The 21370-nt window shown below is 40.9% G+C and overlaps 1 protein-coding gene and 1 long non-coding RNA gene across 20 annotated transcripts in view; one reads left to right on the top strand and one right to left on the bottom strand.

The window, feature by feature from the left end:
• The window catches only part of DPF3 (double PHD fingers 3), a 272192-nt gene that overhangs the window by 1974 nt on the left and 248848 nt on the right, over window positions 1-21370 (bottom strand). For 8 of the 12 annotated variants that reach the window (XM_056545785.1, XM_056545782.1, XM_056545780.1 and 5 more), the window contains 2 exons: window positions 7730-7842; window positions 1609-1690 (listed from right to left, as the gene is read on the bottom strand). In XM_056545785.1, the coding sequence (XP_056401760.1) occupies window positions 1609-1690; window positions 7730-7842 (195 nt within the window). Of the gene's footprint in view, window positions 1-1608; window positions 1691-7729; window positions 7843-19103; window positions 20548-21370 lie in introns of those variants that run through there. The other 4 variants (XR_008848735.1, XR_008848736.1, XM_056545786.1 and 1 more) reach the window with 1 other exon arrangement.
• The window catches only part of LOC130295237 (uncharacterized), a 163630-nt gene that overhangs the window by 18142 nt on the left and 124118 nt on the right, over window positions 1-21370 (top strand). For 5 of the 8 annotated variants that reach the window (XR_008848739.1, XR_008848742.1, XR_008848740.1 and 2 more), the window contains exons 2-3: window positions 8157-8363; window positions 9015-9067. This is a non-coding gene — a long non-coding RNA (uncharacterized LOC130295237). Of the gene's footprint in view, window positions 1-8156; window positions 8364-9014; window positions 9068-9176; window positions 9228-11104; window positions 11864-21370 lie in introns of those variants that run through there. The other 3 variants (XR_008848743.1, XR_008848744.1, XR_008848741.1) reach the window with 2 other exon arrangements.

Raw genomic sequence — 21370 nt, 5'->3', positions numbered from 1 at the left:
ACATATCATTATCAACAACAATTCTGCTTAGATTGAAAGGAATGTGTCACAAGGCAAACCTCTACTAAAGTGCTGACATGGGTCCCTAAAAAAGTGCTCTTTATTCTCACTGTGGAGGGTCAAGGAGGCATGGACAATGTCCTGAGGTGCCGCACACTATAACTCATCTCCCCTTCTTTGATTGATGAGCGGAAATCCAGCAGATGCGCAGTGAGCATGGTGGCTTCAGTGGTGGCTTCGCTGCCTCACCATAGAAGCACCCTCACTGTTGGTTCACTTGAGCGCAGACTTACATTGCTGTAGCTTAGTGAACCGACAGTGATGGTGCTCGTGTAGTAAAGCCCATAAAGCCCTTCCGGTCAATCAAAAAAGGGGAGGGTGGGCTAGGAAAGCGGGAAGAGGCTTATTGTGCTGGGCACCTTGGAGTGCCAGCCACGCTGCCTTGACACCGCTCAGTGGGAATAAAGAGCTTTTTTTTATGGAGATGCCGCCACAGACCTGTAGAAAACAGTGTTATTGTAATGTTTACCCTTGTCAGCACTTTCAACATGTTCCCCAGGTGACAGATTCACTGGCCTTTGGCCAATTTCATACAAACAATTTCATACAAGTATTACGTGTGCTTTTTTGTATCTGTATGTAGGACGGAAAAAAACAGCAAGCACCAGGGCTGCTTTAGCCTATATATTATGCATTTCATGGTTAAAGAAAATCCATTTAAAGATAATACAAAGAAATGTACATACATTTTAAATACCCGTTGGTTTGGGTAACAAATAAGAACATTGAACAGAAATTAAAAAAAAGCTTAAAGAGTTTAAAAAAATTAAAACAGAAATAAAAGAACACATACTTATATACATACTAAAATATACATACTAATTAAACATTACAAAAGTACATGTATGTAAAAAAGTGCTATATGTAGCTACATAAACTATACAGTGGTCCCTCAACATACGATGGTAATCCGTTCCAAATGGACCCTCGTTTGTTGAAACCATCGTATGTTGAGGGATCCGTGCAATGTAAAAGAATAGGACCGTCAAGGCTCGTCACCGCTGCCCTGGATGTTGCGCTCCATCGCTGTCGCTGCGTCCCCATGATGTCCCCGCCGCTCCGGAACGTCTCTCTCACGTCGCCGTCATCACATCACTACGCACGCCGCTCCTATTGCATGACGAGACGGCGTGCGCGGCGACGTGATGACGACGATGGAGAGCGCCGGCGATAGAGGGGATCCCGAAGAGGAGGCTCCGGAGCCCCGAGGACAGGTAGGAGACCATCACCGGAGCACACGGGGCACCGTAAACGGCTATCCGGTGGCAGCTGAAACAGTCAGCGCTGCCAGATAGCCGTTTATGCGATGGCCCCGACATAAAAAAGCATCGTATGTTGATGCTGCCTTCAACATGCGATGGCCTCTGAGAGGCCATTATATGTTGAAATTATCATATATCGGGGCCATCGTAGGTCGGGGGGTCACTGTATATTATTTCACATTAAAGTGATAAGGTTTAGATGACCTAGTGTAAACCCTGTATAATACAAATGGATTGTATGTTGGCACAGTGATTTTTGTTATTGAGGAAAATAAAATGAAGGTACCTTCTGGGGGTTCATCCATTGGAGGGCTGAGGCAATACATGTGATATCCACGATCGCAGTCATCACAAAACAGAAGCTGTTCCTTCATAAAAGAGACATACACAGAATATTAATAGAATGTAAACTTAAATGCAATCCTTAACATGTATGAAATATTAGTGTTGTCAGAAGCGTCACCCGCACTACAAACCTATACCAATCGGTTAGTGCGGGTGATGCTGATGACTGATTTCTTTTGTTGAGACCAATCATGGGAACATTTATTAGTTCCCAAGACTGACTATGTCTTTCATGTACATGATTACTGGGGGTCTTTTGAGTAACAACACATAACTCTGCTTCCTTTTCTCAGGGCAGTACTAACAATACAGTGATGTATAGGGTTATATGATTTGTTGTTTAATTTACCCAGTAAGCCCATCTTCCCTTGCCTGAAAAAGCTATGTTCCCCAATAGTTTTTCAATGCTTCTTTTGGCATCATGTGCCAAAATGAAAGCTGAAAAATGCTGCAGCATGCCCAACTGTTTTCTGTGCGATTACTTGCTACATATCACACAATTTAATTTATTTTTAAATATGTTGTGACACATTATTTATTCCAAATTCTCCACAACAAACAGGACATAGAGTCTAACTCCAGTCAAAGGCTGTCCGGGCATGCTGGTAGTTGTAGTTTTGCAACAGCTGTTGGGGAAACACAGGCTTATACTGTACTAACGGAAAATTACAATACAACACCTCATGCAGGCACCATATTTTAGCATTTACCTGTGTCCCTGCTGCCCCCTAATAAACTGGAGAAGTGCGGACCCTTAATGAACTGTGCCTCTTGTTTCTCATCCTGCAGATGACAACTCACAGTAGGGCATGATGAGCGCTGTAGTTTTGCAACAACTGGAGAGGATTGAGGAGCATTGATCTAGTTTAACATTATTTGATGCTGTGTTGTAGAGAACCAAAAATAGTTAGCCCGTGAGTTGTAATGCACCCAATCACCCCACAGTGATTGACAGCTACATGTTGAGATACTCGACTGTCCACTTAATACTCATCTTTCCCAGGCCCATTCTGTGCTAGCCTTTTATAGTCAGGCCTGACCAGAGCAGAATGATGCAGGAAGGTCTAATCGCACCACCTGTATCATAGGGGAAGCCATGCTGGGAAGGGAGAAGTGTGTTTACTTGCTTTGGCCAAACTCTGCTATTTAGTTTTATTGGTGTCTTAAAGACAACAATACAAATAAATGCAGGAAGAGCAGATGCCTCCTCCTGCCAGTTCCCTGAGCTGGGTAGAAGTGGTGGAGGTGCTTGCACAGCAGAAATATTAGGGGTGACAGGGGGCATCCCTGGTGGAGATCATAAATTGGTGGGAAAGCGCAACGTTGGCCTGCAAAATTGTACCGACAAAACCCATGCCGAGAAGGCAAGCAACGAATGAATGTTGTTGAATGCCTTCTTGGCTTCTAGGGACAGGAAGACAGATGGAACCCTGTGTTAATCCACATAATGCAAAAGATTTAGCATTCTTTTACAAAACCAACTTTGTCATAAGCGGAGCTAATATCTTTAGGTCTGAGTTTTATAGAAATATTGGTTGGAAATTACTTGGAGTGTCTGGGAATTTGTCTGTCGTAGGAAGAGAAACGATGAGTACTGCTTGGTTTTCAGCTGGAAGTGAACTATAATTTAAGATTCTTGAAAAATGCCTGAAGATGTGGAATTGGAAAAGTGTAGAACTTCTTGTAGTAACAGTTAGCCCGTCTGGCCTTGGAGATTTGTCAATGGGCAAAGATTTAATGGCAGTGTGAATTTATTTTGGCAAGGGGGGGAAGATTGAGAGTCTCTAGTTGAGGGACAGATGAGCTGCAGCAGTATATAACTTACCTCCTATCCGCAGGATAGGGGATAAGTGCTGGAACGCGTGGGGGCAGGTGTCCGACCTCTGGGACGCTCCCCCTCTGCAATCTCTTATACAGGGACCCAGCACTGCCCTGACTCTGCGTGGCTAGTGCTTGTGTCGTCGACCCTTCACTGAGGCCGACAGACACCCCCCCTCCATTCAGCTCTATGGGAGAGGCGAGATGCACGAACGCTGCATCTCTGCCGTAGAGATAGATGGATGGGGCTTGTCGGCTGCGGCGTGGTATGAACATCTAATGGGCATACCCAAGGGAAGTTGAACAGACCTACGGAGTAGAATTAGAGAAATACAGTTGAAGATTATTGGACTGTTCCATCCCATGTTTAGGGTGATTCAGCAAATAATTATTGCAACCCCATAAATAGAGGTGAGATGGCATATGTTTTTCCTCAATTTCTAAAGTGATAGGGTTATGTTCAAATCAATGGTTCTGTTTTAGAAGAATTGATAAGGTCCAATAAGCATCTATCGATTACAAACAAGTCTGTTCTCAAGTAGCTATTAAACACTTATGGTAAGAGTAATACTTCTTGAAAGCATGCAAATAGTGCCATGCATCATAAACCTCTTCCCTTTGAAAGACTTACTGTAGGGAGAAAAGTCTACTTTTACTCGAGTAGGAGACCTCTCTCATCAGGTACGTCATTGAAATCACCACCAACAATAAGACGTTATTTTTTTATACTTATTAAGCAAGTGGAAAATTATTCAAAAACCATATCTGACCCCAGTTATCGTGTATACTACATTATTTAGTGAATATATCAGTATTACATAATAACTGTTCAGGTCAGTAATAACTTGAATTGGTTGGTAGACCACTGAGGTTTTGACTGCAGTATGAACCCCCCCATGATTAGCCGCTAAAGGACCACTTATTTTTTAAATTTTTGAACTTTCATTTTTTCCTTCTCACTTTCTAAAAATCATAAGACTTTAAATTTTCCCCTTACAGACCCATATTAGGGCTTGTTTTTTGTGCCACCAATTTTACCTTGTGATGACATCAATAATTTCACCACAAAATCTACTGCAAAACCAGAAAAAAAATATTTGTGGGGCTAAATGGAAATAAAAAAAAACAGCATTTTGTAACCTTTCCATTTTTCATTTTTTCCTTCTCACCTTCTAAAAATCATAAGACTTTCAATTTTCCACTTACAGACCCATATTAGGGCTTGTTTTTTGCGTCACCAATTTTACCTTGTAATGACGTCAATAATTTCACCACAAAATCTACTGCAAAACCAGAATAAAAATATTTGTGGGGCTAAATTGAAATAAAAAAACGGCATTTTGTAACTTTTGGGGGCTTTCGATTATACGCAGAGCACTTTTTGGTAAAAATGACACCCCATCTTTATTCTGTAGGTCCATGTGATTAAAATGATACCTAACTTTTATATAGGTTTGATTTTGTTTAACGCCTGTTAAAAAATTATAACTTTATGCATGAAAATCAGTAGGTTTAAAATGTATTTTTCTGATCCCTATAACTTTTTATTTTTCGGGGATGTTTAAGGGCTAATTTTTTGCGCCATGATCTGTAGTTTTTATGGGTACCATTTTTGTTTTCATAGGACTTTTTGATATTTAAAAAGAAAAAAATTTTTTAGAGTACAAAATGTACGCAATTTTGGACTTTGGTATTTTTTTACGTATACACCATTGACCGCGCAGTTTAATTAACATCTTTATAATTCGGATATTTACGCATGCGGCGATACCACATGTTTTATTTTTATGTTTATATATTTTTTAATATGGAATTTGGGAAAAGGGGGGTGATTAAAACTTTTAATAAGGAAAGGGATAATCGGCATTTTTTTAAACTTTTATTAAACTTTTTTTTTTTTTTTACCCTTTTATTAGTCCCCTTAGGGGACTTTTAGGAGGCATCATTAGATTCCACATACAGATCAATGTAGTTCCATAGAACTCCATTGATCTGTGTCCTCTGCACTCGATTGATAAAGCCTGGTTTAGCCAGGCTTTATCAGTGCGAGAGACTGGACCTGCGCAGCAGGGGAGGTAAGCCCTCCGGCTACAGAAGTGCATGGCCCCCCCGCGATGGGGGGGGGGGGGCGATCCACCCCACTGAACCACCAATGACTGTTTAAATGTAGCTTTAGTTGCCGCTGTCAGCTTTGACAGCGGCGAACTATAGGGTTAATAGCTGCCCACGGCGATCACCTTTTTTCGGCTATTAATGCCGGTCCTCACGGCTATTAACACCAGCTGGTATGGCGTGGTAGCCCGCGCCATACATAGTTAACAGTGCAAGGACGTGTATACACTTCCTTGGTCGTTAACCAGTTAAGAAGAATAGTGGTCATAAAGTGTATGAAAAATTACTATTTTTAATATGAAAAGCATCCACTTGCAGCAGATGTGTTTCCTGAGCACATAGAGAGAGAGGAGATCATGCAACCATCCTGCTGGACAGCCAAGCCACACCCTCATTTTGTTCTGCCTTTCATCCATTAACCAGAAGTTGCGCCCTAACCATCTGCAGTGAGTGTAGGAGGTAAATCTGCAGTTCCTAGTATGTCCTGAATAATGCCATACATTTTGTCCTTGAATATAGCTCATTGCATCAGCCCAGCCTGTTCAGTTCCGTGCACTTTCATCTGCACTATGTAATGGTGAAGCAGAGAGCAATATCTACTGTGCTTTGATTAGCCACAGAAATAACAGAAAGAAAGTCCATGAATGTGTACTACTGGCAAACAGCCCCACCAGGTAAAATGTAAAGAATGAGAAAAGGCTGAGCTAAATAACAGCATTGAGAGCGTAAAAATCCCCTTGTTACCATTCTGAATGGTTAATCTATAAAAATCTTGCAGGTCATGGCTCCATTATTGTCACCTGAAATTAGGTGGGCTAAGCGCAGAGTCAGGAGTGAAGTGCGCTACTGCCGCGCACTAGCAATATCTTTCTATAAAGATAGTAATGTTGTAAAGATACAGTGGAGGTGACACGCGGTCCCTGACACGCTGTCTTCAAGCCTGTTAGATCCCATTACACTTGTCACAAAACAGACAGCAAGATACTTGAATAAATGCTGATGTATTCATGGGCTTTATTAGCTAAAAGACTCATGTATTGTATTTTCCTAACTTAGGCATTATATTAGTTATTTTAGGTCCCCTCCTAAAAATGACACTAATAAAAAGCTAAATTTAAGTTAGTCATTTAGGTGAGGTGTTATTTTCTAAATAACTATATGTAAGAATTTCCTGTGAACAAGGGAAACTATGTATTGTCCTTAACAATCTCAGCTTTCATTGCCTATCCAACTCTTAAATGAAAGCTGTTTTGTGATTGGCTGCTGTGGGCATCAACTACATTTTCTCTTTTATAAAGTCTACAAAACTTGTCCATATTTATACCAGGTGTTTGAAGAATTAGGGTCCATTCACCTTAAAGGACATCTTCAGCAAAAGACAACTTATCCCCTATCCACAGGTTAGGGGATAAGTGTTTGATCACGGTGGGTCCGACTGCTGGGACCCCCCACGATCTCCCAAATGGGGCCCCGCATTGTCACTCTATGTGAGCGGCCAATGCATGTAGCGTCGCCCCCTCCACATACAGTTCTATGGGAGAGGCGGGGAGGCACGAACGCTGCCTCCCCGCCTCTCCCATAGAGATACGTGGAGGAGGCGTGTCGGCCGCGATGTCACAATGCACCGGCACGCCTCCTGCACGGAAGAGCCGCAGCAGAGCCGTTGTCCCATGCAGGAGATTAGGGGGGGGGGGGTTCCAGTGGTCAGACCCCCCACGATTAAACACTTATCCCCTATCCTGTGGATAGGGGATATGTTGTGTTTTGCTGCAGATGTCCTTTTAAGTATTTTCTGAGAGGAGTTTTGGAAAAAACTGCAACCGCCTGACATTGTTTTCAATGGGATTCTGCTGAACCATTGACTCTACAGAATTTCCGCAGCAGACGTTCCACCATGGAAATTCCGCATCCCAAACTCTTCTGAAATAATGAGCATGTTCATTCTTTCTGAAGAGCAGCCCCAAAATGTGTTGCCGTCTATGAGGACGGTGACTCTCCAAGTGGTCCTAGCACTGGCTTGTTTTGCCGGCTCCTGCTGCCTACGGAGTCTCTGCCCGGAAGTTCTCCAGGCGAATATTCCATAGTGTGAGTGGGCCCTTGTGGTTTTCCCAACATCTTTAAATTAAACTCACATCGTTCTCCGATGTTCCACAGATGATGCAGGACTTGCATTCTATGCACTGCCACTGGTAGGTTTTAACAGCCTCTGTCATATTTATAGTGAACTGCAGACAGGTTGGGTGACCTGCAAAACAAAGAAACCACAATGATATCATACTCTACAAATCTTAGTGCAACAGGGTGTCGCTAAACAGGATAACATCAAGCAGTAACCCTTTTGCTGCCAGTGTACAGCTAATCTCATAGGCAGATCTGGGGTCTCAGAGCTCTTTAAAACAAATAAACTGACACTGCAATGTTACCAAAATCGTAATGTAAGTGTTAATGTAAGTAATCTATTTTTTTATATCTGCTGTATGAATACATTCGGCATCCTTTGCACTTTACAACTCTCTTACAACATATTTTTATAAAATGTACTTGTCATGTTTTTTTTAGCTTGCAGTGTCCATTTTATTTACAAGAGCTCTGAGTATATATCACAACCATGGTATGCTACTTTCAAATCACAACTTAGAAATCTAAAGCTTGATTGTCTAAAATGCAAGAGATGAAGCTGCGCACATGGGAAACTTGGGTTGAAACTTTTGGGTGCTGGCATGCACTTCCAGTCCACAAAGTAAAGGACCCAGAAAACATCTATTGGTAGGGGAAGATATAGCCAAATATCTTTTTGCAAAAGAAATCAAAATATATAATAATAACATTTTCTGTCTGGTAACTCAATAGCTGGTAACAAAGGTAATATGTCATCAGAAAATGATCTATTGTTTAAATTAAGCTTTATGTTAAATATTTTATAAGTTTTTTTTTTTTTATGTTCCATATTTCGATCTATATTATAAATAATCCTAAATATCTTGCAGTTTTCAGTCTGGCCATTAGGCCTAAAACTAAGGTGAGACTTACTGTTCTGTCTGTGATAATAAAGGGTAGGTGGCTGGAAAGTAGGATACCAGTGTATAGATACACAGACAATAGCAGCTAGATAAATAGACAATAGCAGCTCAGCCTCCCCTCCCTGTAGAGTGACTTCTAGGTCAGGTACAGGTCACATAGCATGCTTACAAGCCTGCCCATACAAAGAATAGAGTCTAGAGATTATTGTGTCCTTGTCCATGGGGCTTGCTGTAAAGCATTCCAGGCAAAATTGCTGCCCCCATAATAATGTAACAAAAATATAATAATAAAAAAAAAAATAAATACAATCAAAACAAAAACATATTAGAAAAAAATGTTTTACTTTTTTTGTGTTTTCTGTGGCTGTCTACGGAATTTCTGGCTGTGGATTATCAGGAAGAAAAACAAATTATCTTATTGATTGCTTTAACTGGTGCCCTAAAACTACCGTAAGTCCAATTTATGTAATTTACGTTTATATACAAAAGTGCTTTGCAAACCAATCTTACACAATTTTTATGTTGGTTATCATTGTTCTCAATTTGATGTTCCTCCTAGACAACCCAGACGTTAGCAAAATGACATTGATCTATGATGGCGAAAATTTGGGTAATTACACCTACAGTTAGTATCACAAAAATGCCCCGTAATACATTTGTGTAACCTGGCCTTAGATTGTTTCACATGATTCGCTTGTCTGAATTTGCCTGTAGCAACCAATGACATCTCATCATTCATTTTACAAAAGCAATTTGAGAAAGGAAACTAAGATGTAATTAGTTGCTATGGGCAAACGAGACAACTTTTTTTTTTTGTCTCAGGCAGATTGATAAATCTGGGCTAGTATTTCTTAATGTTCCCGAGCCAGGAAATCACTGCTCAAATTACAGTATGTGGAATTCCACATGGATTTAGCATGCAGATTCCACATCAAATTAAAGCCCAATAGACTTCAATGGGATTCCGCACTCCTATTCACACTTCAGAATTTCAGCATGCGGATTCCTCGCAAAATCCGCACAAGCCAGAAACCACCCAATTGAAGGCGGACATGGATGTGTGGTAATTCTGCTGTGCGAATGTACCCTAAGGCTCTGTACACACTGGTGTCACATCTTCTGCCCAGAACAGAAACCATGACGCACTGCTGCAGTTGTCATACGATGGCTTAGATGGTATCTAATAGATTTGAGTATTCATCAAAGTTTGTAATTTTGGCAGCATAGCGCTGGATACTGAGCTATTACTTCAAAAGAGATAGAAACCTTGACAGAAATCTAAATGGAGGCTTGTTGTGGATAGAGGCCTAAATCAATAAAATTATGTATTTTTTCTTTAAATGATTTATTCTGTATTCTTGATGCATAGCACATTGTGGCACATATTCCTGTTACTACAATGCTGGGCATAAAAAAGGTGAGTGTGTGAATAACAGCACATTTATCTATTCACTTGCTTTAGAGTGAGGGCACACAGAGCGGGCATCCACACATGGCCAAAACCATGTCCAAATGCAGTGGGCATGGCTTTTTAATTGTTAATAACCACATGATTTTTCAGGTAAACAGAAGGTAGGTGGCAGCCATGTGCTGTGGAAATGCTGCAGATTTTCTACAGTGGAAAATCCTCGGATAAAGGGGTACTCCGGCGCTAAGACATCTTATCCCCTATCCAAAGGATAGGGGATAAGATGCCTGATCGCTGGGGACCCCCGTGATCTTGCACGCAGCACCCCGTTATAATCAGTCCCTGGAGCATTGTGACTTCATTGCCCCGCCCCCGTGTGCCATCACACTCCGCCCCCTCAATGCAAGCCTATGGGAGGGGGCGTGACAGCTGTCACGCCCCCTCTCATAGGCTTGCATTGAGGGGGCAGAGCGTGACGTAAAATCCACATTGCTACTACAGTACTTTTTTGTGGACAGAATTACACAGGTTTTCTGCAGACTTTCCGCATGTGGTTGCACCCCTAAACCTACAAAAATCATGCAGCCATAAACAATGATTGTGGCCTTACCCTTTATCCAATAAACTGCTCAGATATACAATTTAGTCTATTAATGGGCACCAAGAGAGTTGCAGCATATAAGCGTTTTATAGATTATTTATACACAAAGAATTGTTTATGGATTATATGTGCAGTATGCATCACAAGTGCAGTACAAAGCATATAAATGGAGTTAAGAAAAAAATAAAAACCACAAAAAATAAAACATACACATGCTGTACAAATGTGTGGAAAAATTCAATTTTAACACACACACATTTTACTGAAAACTTTTGCTTTCACTGCATCTTTTTGTGTTGCTTAAATGCATATTGGCCCAGTCATTTGGGTAAATCACATCACTGACCATTCAGGAAATGAAAGTATCAAAATTCTACCTTTTTCACTAATTGTTTCTTATGTTATTCTGTTGCTAATAAAGAACTGTAGTGTTCTATGTAGAATGTTGAACTTTAATTTTTATTTTTTTTAAATGCAGAAACGTATCATTCTTCAATCTGCAGTTTGGATCCAGATACTTATAAATGCAAAATATGAGAAATCCATGACTGTAATGTAAACCACAGCAAAAGAACACTCTTTATGACACAGTGTTATTTCCAAACTAAAGAGATTTAATTCATTTTGCTTGTGAGCATATTAAATACAACTGTAGTTACATACTTAATTTGGCTAGAGATTGGTCTTTTTTACTTTTAAACCATCTCAAAATGATGCATCTTTCTTTACACTACACAGTAAATCAGTATAAAATAAAGCACAAGAAGCAATGGGATGTACACAAAGCATCTAGAACTTAAACCCAAGATTCAGCTAAAGACACATTTACAAGTTCTGAGTTATCTCATTTGACTGTGTAGCCTGGTGATGCATTTAGTGAAAAGACTTTACTATTGAAGTAAAACATCTGTAAATACAGTAATATCTTAATAGTGCTGAAAATGTATAGAGGAAACTTATATGTCTAGCAGTATCATAGCCACAGAAACCTACTTCAGACTATTCTTGTGAATACAGAAAACAAACAGACTCTATTCCATAGAACAGACTATTGTAAAAAGTGAAAAGCAAATTAGCTTAAAGTTCTGTCACACCCAGAGCGACAAAGCTACTGCAACACTTATCACATCATGCTACAATGTGTATGCAACGCTCTGTGGGTTAAAGGCAATCTGTCAGCAGTATCACCCGCACTAAAGCTGTCACACAGGCTTGTAGTGCGGGTGATGCTGATCAAAATGATACTCACGGTGTCCAGATTTGTCCAGCTGTTCCGCAGCAATTCGCCTTTATATTTTTATGCAAATGAGTGCCTTGGGGCGTAGGCGGAGCTCCGAACTGAGCTAGGAGCATGCTGATGTAATCTTTGCTGGGTGGGCGCTCAATATTCATAAACCTCCCCCCCTGCTCTTGCCCCCCATGTTAGTGTACGGCACATGCACTAACACGGAGCTCAAGAGCAGGGAGGGAAGCGGCGCATGCGCCGTACACCAACACAGGGTGCAGGAGCAAGGAGGGGGGTTATGAATATTGATGAGCTGGGTGGAGCACCCACCCCGCGTGCCCCTAGCTCGGTTGGGAGCTCCGCCCATGCCCCAGGGCACTCATTTGCATAAAAAGAAAAAGGCAAATTGCGTCAGAACGGCTGGGCGAATCTGGATGCCGTGAGTACCATTTTGATCAGCATCACCCACACTACAAGCCTGTGCGACAGCTTTAGTGCGGGTGATACTGCTGACAGATTTCCTTTAAACGTCTCCGCAGCACTGATGTCTCCTGTGCTAAATGTTTGCTACAATGCATCAGTGTAAGGCTATGTGTACATTTAGTTTCCCCCTTTATTTGGTTTATGCACCAGGAACGCTCCAACAAATGCCAAATGAGTGTCCCTTAAGAGTTCATCTCGCTGGTATATGTTGGTATACGTTTTTTCCCCCTTTTAAGGACTGTGAGTCAAATGGCTTAGATTCCACACTGATCTATAGAGTGTCTGATACATTGCAGCAAATCCTTGGCTATGAAAAGATCTGTAAATTACATGGACACCAGTCACTGACAGCAAGCACTGATCTGGAAAACAGTGTGGACGTGAAACAGAATTGCTTATGGGGGTTTCCTTGCCCCCTCTGATCTGCAGCCAGCTTGGCTGTTTTTGGGAAGCCGATGCATAAATTACCACAAGTAATTTAAATAGTAGAATATATATATCCTTAGTGTGAAAACCCTTTTAAAGGCTGTGCACGCTTGTGCTACAGTTTATTTTATCTGGAAAATCAGAATTCTATGGCACCACTATCCTCTGATTATCCTCTCAATACAAGTTTTTTTTGCATCCTATTTCATATAAAGAGTAAGGACTCATGCACACTATGGAAATCCTGCTTGGAAATTATTCTTTTGTTTGCAATGGAATCAGCATTGGCCACATCGACATTAAAGGGGTACTCCGGTGAAATTTTTTTTTTTTAATCAACTGGTGCCAAAAAGTTAAACAGATTTGTAAATTACTTCTATTAAAAAATCTTAATCCTTCCTGTACTTATTAACTGCTGAATACTACAGCGGAAATTATTTTCTTTTTGAAACACAGAGCTCTCTGCTGACATCATGAGCACAATGCTCTCTGCTGACATCTCTGTCCATTTTAGGAACTGCCCAGAACAGCATATGTTTGCTATGGGGATTTCCTTTTACACTGGCAGTTCCTAAAATGCACATAGATGTCAGCAGAGAGCACTGTGATCAAGTTGTCAGCAGAGAGCTCTGTGTTTCAAACGGAAAAGAATTTCCACTGTAGTATTCAGCAGCTAATAAGTACAGGAAGCATTAAGATTTTTTAATAGAAATAATTTACAAATCTGTTTAACTTTCTGGCACCAGATGATTTAAAAAAAAAAAAAAAAAAAAAAAAAAAGTTTTTCACCGGAGTACCCCTTTAAGTGCTGTCTTATTGAATGCAAGGCAGTTCCAGGCAGCCTTGGAAGTTCTGCAACAGAACATCTATAGTATGCACTGAGCAGCAGAATCCCAATAGAATTCAGCTACAAGCATGAAGAATATCCATAATGTGCATGGGCCCTTATTAACGCTAACATCTCCTGGCATGTCTTTTTTTTTAATTAAATGGTAATTCCATTGAAATAACTCTTTTGAAACATTTTTTCATAAGTCTTTTATTTTTTTTCCTTTTTTGAAGTTCCACAGTCTGATACTGTCCGCTCAAGTTTTATTTTATTATTTTAAATTTGAGAGGCTTTCATTTAAATAGTTTCGATTTGCAATATCATTAATTCCATAAGACCTACCTTTCAATGAATAAAAACGTTTAACTTATCCTAGGAACATGTCAAAAGTGTTTATTGAAAGCACAAAACAGCAAAAAGTGCTCCCCTGTGTGTGATCTGATGACACTGGTGGTGGTTTCACAGTGTACAACCACTCACCTGGTGTTGTGCAAGTCAGAGGCAACATGAAACAAAGTAGGTAGCGACTACTGTGGCTCCCCACGCTGGCCAGCAAACATGATCACGCAGCCACAGATGAGGTGTCCTTCAAAGGATTTCTCCTCACAAGTAAGTATTATTGAATTAAAACCCATGCAGTGCATTTCAAAGCCGTTCTGACTTTTTCATCAGGCATGTATTTTCATTCAATAAAACTTACTTGTGAGGAGAAATCCTTTGAACAACACCTCATCTGTGGCAGCGCGATCCAACGCCCGTATTTTCCTCTCCTACCCTGATGAAAAGTGTTTATTGGTCAGGGTCTGAGTGTTTAGACCCAGACCGATCACCAAAGTGAGCAGACTGCTGTGTGTTTCTCTCCCAGCTCCTATGAGAACTGTAAGGCCCCATAGACTTACATTATAAGTCCATCCCCAGCTCATTCTTATGTTTGGGGTCTGAACGCTCAGATCCTGACCAATCAAAACTTTTGATATGTCTATACAGCATGACAGTGTCCATTTAATATATTTTATTTAACAGTATAGTCTCTTGTAGATTTCGTTTAAGATGTATAGAAAATGGAATAGTTGCTGCATTGCTGTGGGGAACTAATATTTTCTTTTCCTGCTTCTTGTCCCTCAGTGTCTGTAGATCAGCAGTCAATGTGCAGGTGGTGTTAGGAGAATGTTATCCAAAATCAGTGAAGATGGGGCTTGTAGATTGTGCTATTCTTGCTGTCGAAAATACCACAAACCACTGTGAGCAGAGACTTACTGATTATAGGATAGTCTCCATATGGATAAGCGATAGGAAGCCACAAGATTTTAAAGTTTCCTGCAGCTGCTCTATTTTTGGACCTCTTGTGCCCTGTTTAAGCCTTAAAGGGAAACTGACAGGCTGTTCACCCGCATTAAACCCCAATACACTGGGTTATAGTGCGAAAAAAAGGGTCACTAATAAATTAGTCCAGTAGGTTAAAAGTTATGGCTCCTGCTATCTGCATTGCTATAGCGCTGCTGTTCTCAGTGGAGGCGGGGAGCCGGCTTCCTGAGCTCTCTTGCCTCTTCTATATGCAGCGCTATGCCCACCCATCTGATGAATATTCTAACTACTTCACTCTCACCTCCTAGTGACGTGAGAGCCTACACAGGAGCAGTACTTGCGCTCTGCTACAAGGGCAGAGGGCTCACATGCCTGTGGATGTCACTAGGAGGTGAGAGTGAAGAAATTAAAATATTCAGCTGTATGCTCCAGAGAAAGTTCTTTTCTTTTTTAATTTCTTTCCTGTCTGACCACAATGCTCTCTGCTGACACCTCTGTCCATGTCAGGAACTGTCCAGAGCAGGAGCAAATCCCCATAGCAAAACTATCCTGCTCTGGACAGCTCCTGACATCGACAGATGTGTCAGACAGAAAAGAAATTCAAAAAGAAAAGAACATCATGTGAAGCATACAGCAGCTAATAAGTACTGGAAGGATTAAGATTTTTAAATTAGAAGTAATTTACACATCTGTTAAACTTTCTGGCACCAGTTGATTGAAATTTTTTTTCCACAGGAGTACCCCTTTAAGTGCAGATAAACAACACTCTTGTCCTCAGGTTGTGTGTGTTATTCCAGCTCAGTTACATTGAAGTAAATGAAGCCAAGTTTTAACACAAACTGTGGACAGGTGTCCAAGAAATTAGCCCAGTTTTCAATTCCTGGATAACCCCATTTAGGGTGCATTCACGCACAATTACTAGCAGCGGGTTTCATGCTGCCAGTTACTCTACCATTGATTTGAATGGGTCCACAGACAGTCCGCAATAGCGTCAGAGTTGCAGACTGTCCCGGACCCATTTAAATCAACGGTAGCGTAACTCACAGCGGGAAACTCGCTACTAGCTAATAGCGTGTGAAGGCACCCGAAATGCATGAAAACATAAGGTAACAGAGAATGTGTGTCCATTTTCACTAAGGGTGATTCACACTATGGAATCTCTGCATGAACCTGACATTGGTGTAAATGGGTTTTCTGTTGACCCATTCATACTCGAAAAAAATTTCTGAATTCAGAATTCTAGACTTGTAGAAAGAATGAACATGATTATTATGTCTGCAGAATTCAATGTCCCAGCAACAGATTTTGGCAGAGACTGCTGAAGCCAGAAATTAGATAGTGTAAATATACCCTAATAGTTGTAGATGTGTGTGTGCCAAAACAATCAGCTTTTCATAAAGACCTGTGATGTTTACAGTATATCACTGTCAGTCCTGAAAATATATATATATATTTTATTTTAAGAAATGTTACGGAGGGGCATAGTATGTGTGTGCGTGCAGCTGCCTATTGACTTTACTACTTTTGTTTATTTCAGCATTTATACCAGTAACCAAGTTATAAATACCACTTTGCACTTCTGTACTAAATGCTAATAGCTTAAAAAGAACATAAATTAAGCACAATGGGGAGATTTATCAAAACCTGTGCAAAGGAAATGTTGATCAGTTACCCATAGCAACCAATCAGATCGCTTCTTTCATTTTTGAAAAGGCCTCTAAAAAAATGAATGCAGGAATCTTATTTGTTGCTATGGGCAACTGGTCAACTCCCTGCACAGGATTTCTTTAAATCTCCCCCCAATATAGTTAACATTTTTGTTTTGCTTCATATTAACCTCACATTTGATGGAATAATAGTTATGAAGAGGCGGTTTCAGATTTGCGGTAAAATTGCATTTTAAGACTGTGTATGTATTTTGACATATAGTCCAGTTTCAGACAGCCATTATACAGCTGAGGTAAAGTCTTTATTTTAGGGTTCTATATGGTGCCCTAAGTTGAGTTTATTAAAAGGTACTGTGGGTATAATACAAGCATTAAAATACAGCAATATTGAAGCCGTCTGAAACCAATCTTTCATTGAGTATGCAGCATAGACAACTGCAGGAAAGTAACAGGCCCCCATTCCATATAGATTTTTTCATGCCTAGCCACTACACTTATGACCGCTATACATTTGTAAAACCCATATTTCTCAAGTGACAACAGTAAGTTATACAAACAAAATCTTGATGTCATGGCTGTTATTCTAACACTGACATTGAATAGTGCATGCGTGGACTAAAAGCTCCTATTAAACCCACTACCTGAAGCATGTAAATGTTCATATTATAAGGAAAATCTAGGGGCACACTTATAAAACTGGAAAAGCAATGACGTGGAAGAGGTGTATGTAATTTGGCCATTGCTTTTTTCTTTTTCTTTTTTTGGTGTCTGGATGCGGCAATAAATGTTGCAGACACGTAATACATTTTCACTGAAGGGTATGTACCTCAAATGAATCAAGAAAACATTTATTAAAAATGTCATAAAATACAAAATATGTATAGAAGTCACAAAAAAAAAATAAAAAAAAAATAAGGTCGAAACAAAAACTACCAAAGTCTGAGTGGTGGGTGGAAAAAAATAAAAAACTCCTGCCCAAACAAATTAACAAAACCAAAAGTAACTGGTCCCAATGCATTTCCCCCTTGGCATATAGAGTTCATTAGGTGACCCAAAACTGGGTTATACTCACAGGCTAACAATCAACAACAAAAAACGATGTTACATAGAAGATAAAACACTAACAATGATAAAAAAAAAAATACCAAGACTTGGTATGGGCCTCTCATTCACTGCCCTGTGACACAAGTCCCCTGATGAAACCTTTATCCCAAGGGAGAAACACATTGGAACCAGTGACCTTTTTTTTTTTTTTTTTTATTTGGTGGGAACATGGACTGATGATGAGTGTGTTTGGTGTGGTTTTGTCATATCTTCTGTTTTCATCAACCGCTACAGAGGTTAGTAATTTTCATTTTGGACCTTACTAGTCTTTTCTGATCTCTATACATACTTTTGTCTTCTATGGCATATCTAAGAAAAGTTTTTGGTGATAGGTATTCTAGGTTATGTATTACAGATGTATATCGTATATATTTGTTTTTATATCAATGATTTTATAATTACAAGAATCATTAAAGGAAAACTGTCACCCTGATCACCCACACTAAATTTAATACACTGGGTTATCCAAAGAGGGGTTGTGGTTCCTGCCAAAGTTCCCCTTCTAAATTCAGGGAGTCGCACGCAGGAGGCGGGGTCCTGCCTGCTGGCTGCCCCTGCGTCTTTCTGTTTTCTCAATCAGTAGTCCCCTTAATTTGCATATTCATATTCTGCGACTCCACGTCCTAGTGACGTGAGACGCATGTCAGTAGAGCGCATGCGCCAGCAGTTTACATACAGCTTTCATGTCCTGAGCTCTGATTGCTGAAAACAGTCATGTGGGAGCTGTAGTCGTGTGGGAGCTGTAGGCGTGTGGGAGCTGTAGGCATGTGGGAGCTGTAGGCGTGTGGGAGCTGTAGGCGTGTGGGAGCTGTAGGCGTGTGGGAGCTGTAGTCGTGTGGGAGCTGTAGTCGTGTGGGAGCTGTAGTCGTGTGGGAGCTGTAGGCGTGTGGGAGCTGTAGGCGTGTGGGAGCTGTAGGCGTGTGGGAGCTGTAGGCGTGTGGGAGCTGTAGGCGTGTGGGAGCTGTAGGCGTGTGGGAGCTGTAGGCGTGTGGGAGCTGTAGGCGTGTGGGAGCTGTAGGCGTGTGGGAGCTGTAGGCGTGTGGGAGCTGTAGGCGTGTGGGAGCTGTAGGCGTGTGGGAGCTGTAGGCGAGTGGGAGCTGTAGTCGTGTGGGAGCTGTAGTCGTGTGGGAGCTGTAGGCGTGTGGGAGCTGTAGGCGTGTGGGAGCTGTAGGCGTGTGGGAGCTGTAGGCGTGTGGGAGCTGTAGGCGTGTGGGAGCTGTAGAGCTATCGGCGCATGCACTTTACTGACAGAGCGCAGCGCTCACGTGACATGCAACTCGCATCACTAGGATGTGGAGTTGCAGAATATGAATATACTAACTAAGGGGACGACTGATTGAGAAGACGGAAAGAAGCAGGGGTGGCCAGCCTCCTGCGCATGACTCCCTGAATTCAGAAGGGGAAATTCATCAGCCTATATTTTGGGAACCGCAGCACCGATTATAGTAAGTGACCCCTCATTGGATTCCTGGTCACCCACACTATAACCCAGTGTATTGGGTTTAGTGTGGGTGATCAGGGTGACAGTTTTCCTTTAATGTAAGGCTAGTGAAACAGGATGAGATGTGTGTTATTCTTTTCACTCTACCTTTCCTTTCTTTTGGATTCACTCTTGGCTTTGGCTTAACAAACTGCACATACGAAGGCAGCCTAAGAGCTTACTTACATGTGCAGTTTTTTTTGTATTGCATTTTTTTTGTGGCAGAAGATTTTTTTGCTGTCTGATAGATTCTTACATTTATTTCTGCCAGAGTAAAGTGACATACTTTACATACAAACATTTATAAAACATGAATATTTTTGATAAAGTCTGCAATATTTTTTAGGAACAACATATCAATTTAGCATTGCATCAGCTTCACCTGCATTTGTTTGTTTTTTAGAGAAGCAGAAATGGATTATCTAAAGAGTTGCAGAGGTGTTTATACCCAACCCAAGAGCACCTTTTACTGGCACAATGTCTGATGTCTCAATTCAACTTAATGTGCAAAAAATATATATATATATATTTTTATGTCTAAATTTTACCCAACTTTAAGCTCAGTTTTGCCATAGATTTCTATTGGGTAGGTAGAACGGAAACTGAAGGACAGCTAGCATCCCACGGTTAACAAGAAATAAAAAGAAAATAACACAATAATGTAAATAATTGTGGGAAAAGTTCAGCTCCACCAGTATTGCCTGTACCGGTATTGATTCAGCAGCAGAACAACATGTCACAGTAATTTAAGGAACAGCTTATATTCATTTTATCGCTACCGTCCAGTGATTGACAGCATGTTATACATTTCAGTAGGGGTGACATACACACAAACCAACATGATGCAAATGGCAATTTCTTATCCACGTATAGACACCAATAATTCCACAACAACATTTAAAAAATTCATAAAAAAAACTACAAGGGGAAAAAAGCCTACAGCACAAAACTGCTTTACATGTGTACAGGACACAAAATGTTAATAAAAAAGGAAATCACCAGCACCTCTTTGCACTTTGTGCTTTCATTCATTTCAGTGTGATCCTCCTTTTCCACATAAAATGTATGAAAACAAAAATACTGTGTAACGTCAGCCCTGGGATATCTCTTTTCTTTTGTTTAAATATTGAAATAAATAAGGAGCAACATTTTTTTGTCTTTTGTTGAATTTACATGAAACTAGCTGGGTGTCAAACACAGCATCTAAGCTAAAAAAATATATATAAAATCAAAACCCCTAAACATCTTCAGCAAAAGCCAGTATTTTTTCCTCATATTGCACAAGCAAGGGGTTGGGCTCCAAGTGCAGAGTATTGTTAAATGAAGTCAATGTTATCGCCATCAATACCGACTCAGATTGCTTTCTTGTTGGAAGTAGATGATCATCGTAGGGCATGGTGACCTGTGTGCAAAATATAGCAAAATTTCTTGATTAAAATAATTCAGAATTATTTAGATTACTTGTTCATTATACACAACACATTTCATAAACCTGAAAGTCACAATATATAGTCTATAGGTTCACCTAGTGGGTGAGTGTATCTGAGGTGGGAGAATCTCCTGTTACAAAGCTATATTTATTAACCCCTTAAGGACGCAGGACGTAAATGTACGTCCTGGTGAGGTGGTACTTAACGCACCAGGACGTACATTTACGTCCTAAGCATAACCGCGGGCATCGGAGCGATGCCCGTGTCATGCGCGGCTGATCCCGGCTGCTGATCGCAGCCAGGGACCCGCCGGCAATGGCCGACGCCCGCGATCTCGCGGGCGTCCGCCATTAACCCCTCAGGTGCCGGGATCAATACAGATCCCGGCATCTGCGGCAGTTCGCGATTAAAATGAACGATCGGATCGCCCGCAGCGCTGCTGCGGGGATCCGATCATTCATAACGCCGCACGGAGGTCCCCTCTCCTTCCTCCGTGCGGCTCCCGGCGTCTCCTGCTCTGGTCTGTGATCGAGCAGACCAGAGCAGGAGATGACCGATAATACTGATCTGTTCTATGTCCTATACATAGAACAGATCAGTATTAGCAATCATAGTATTGCTATGAATAGTCCCCTATGGGGACTATTCAAGTGTAAAAAAAAATGTAAAAAAATGTAAAAGTAAAAAAAAAGTGAAAAATCCCCTCCCCCAATAAAAAAGTAAAACGTCCGTTTTTTCCTATTTTACCCCCAAAAAGCGTAAAAAACATTTTTTATAGACATATTTGGTATCGCC

This window comes from Hyla sarda, chromosome 11, assembly GCF_029499605.1.
Source record: "Hyla sarda isolate aHylSar1 chromosome 11, aHylSar1.hap1, whole genome shotgun sequence".
NCBI lineage: Eukaryota > Metazoa > Chordata > Amphibia > Anura > Hylidae > Hyla > Hyla sarda.
This window is presented reverse-complemented; position numbering and strand designations above follow the sequence as displayed.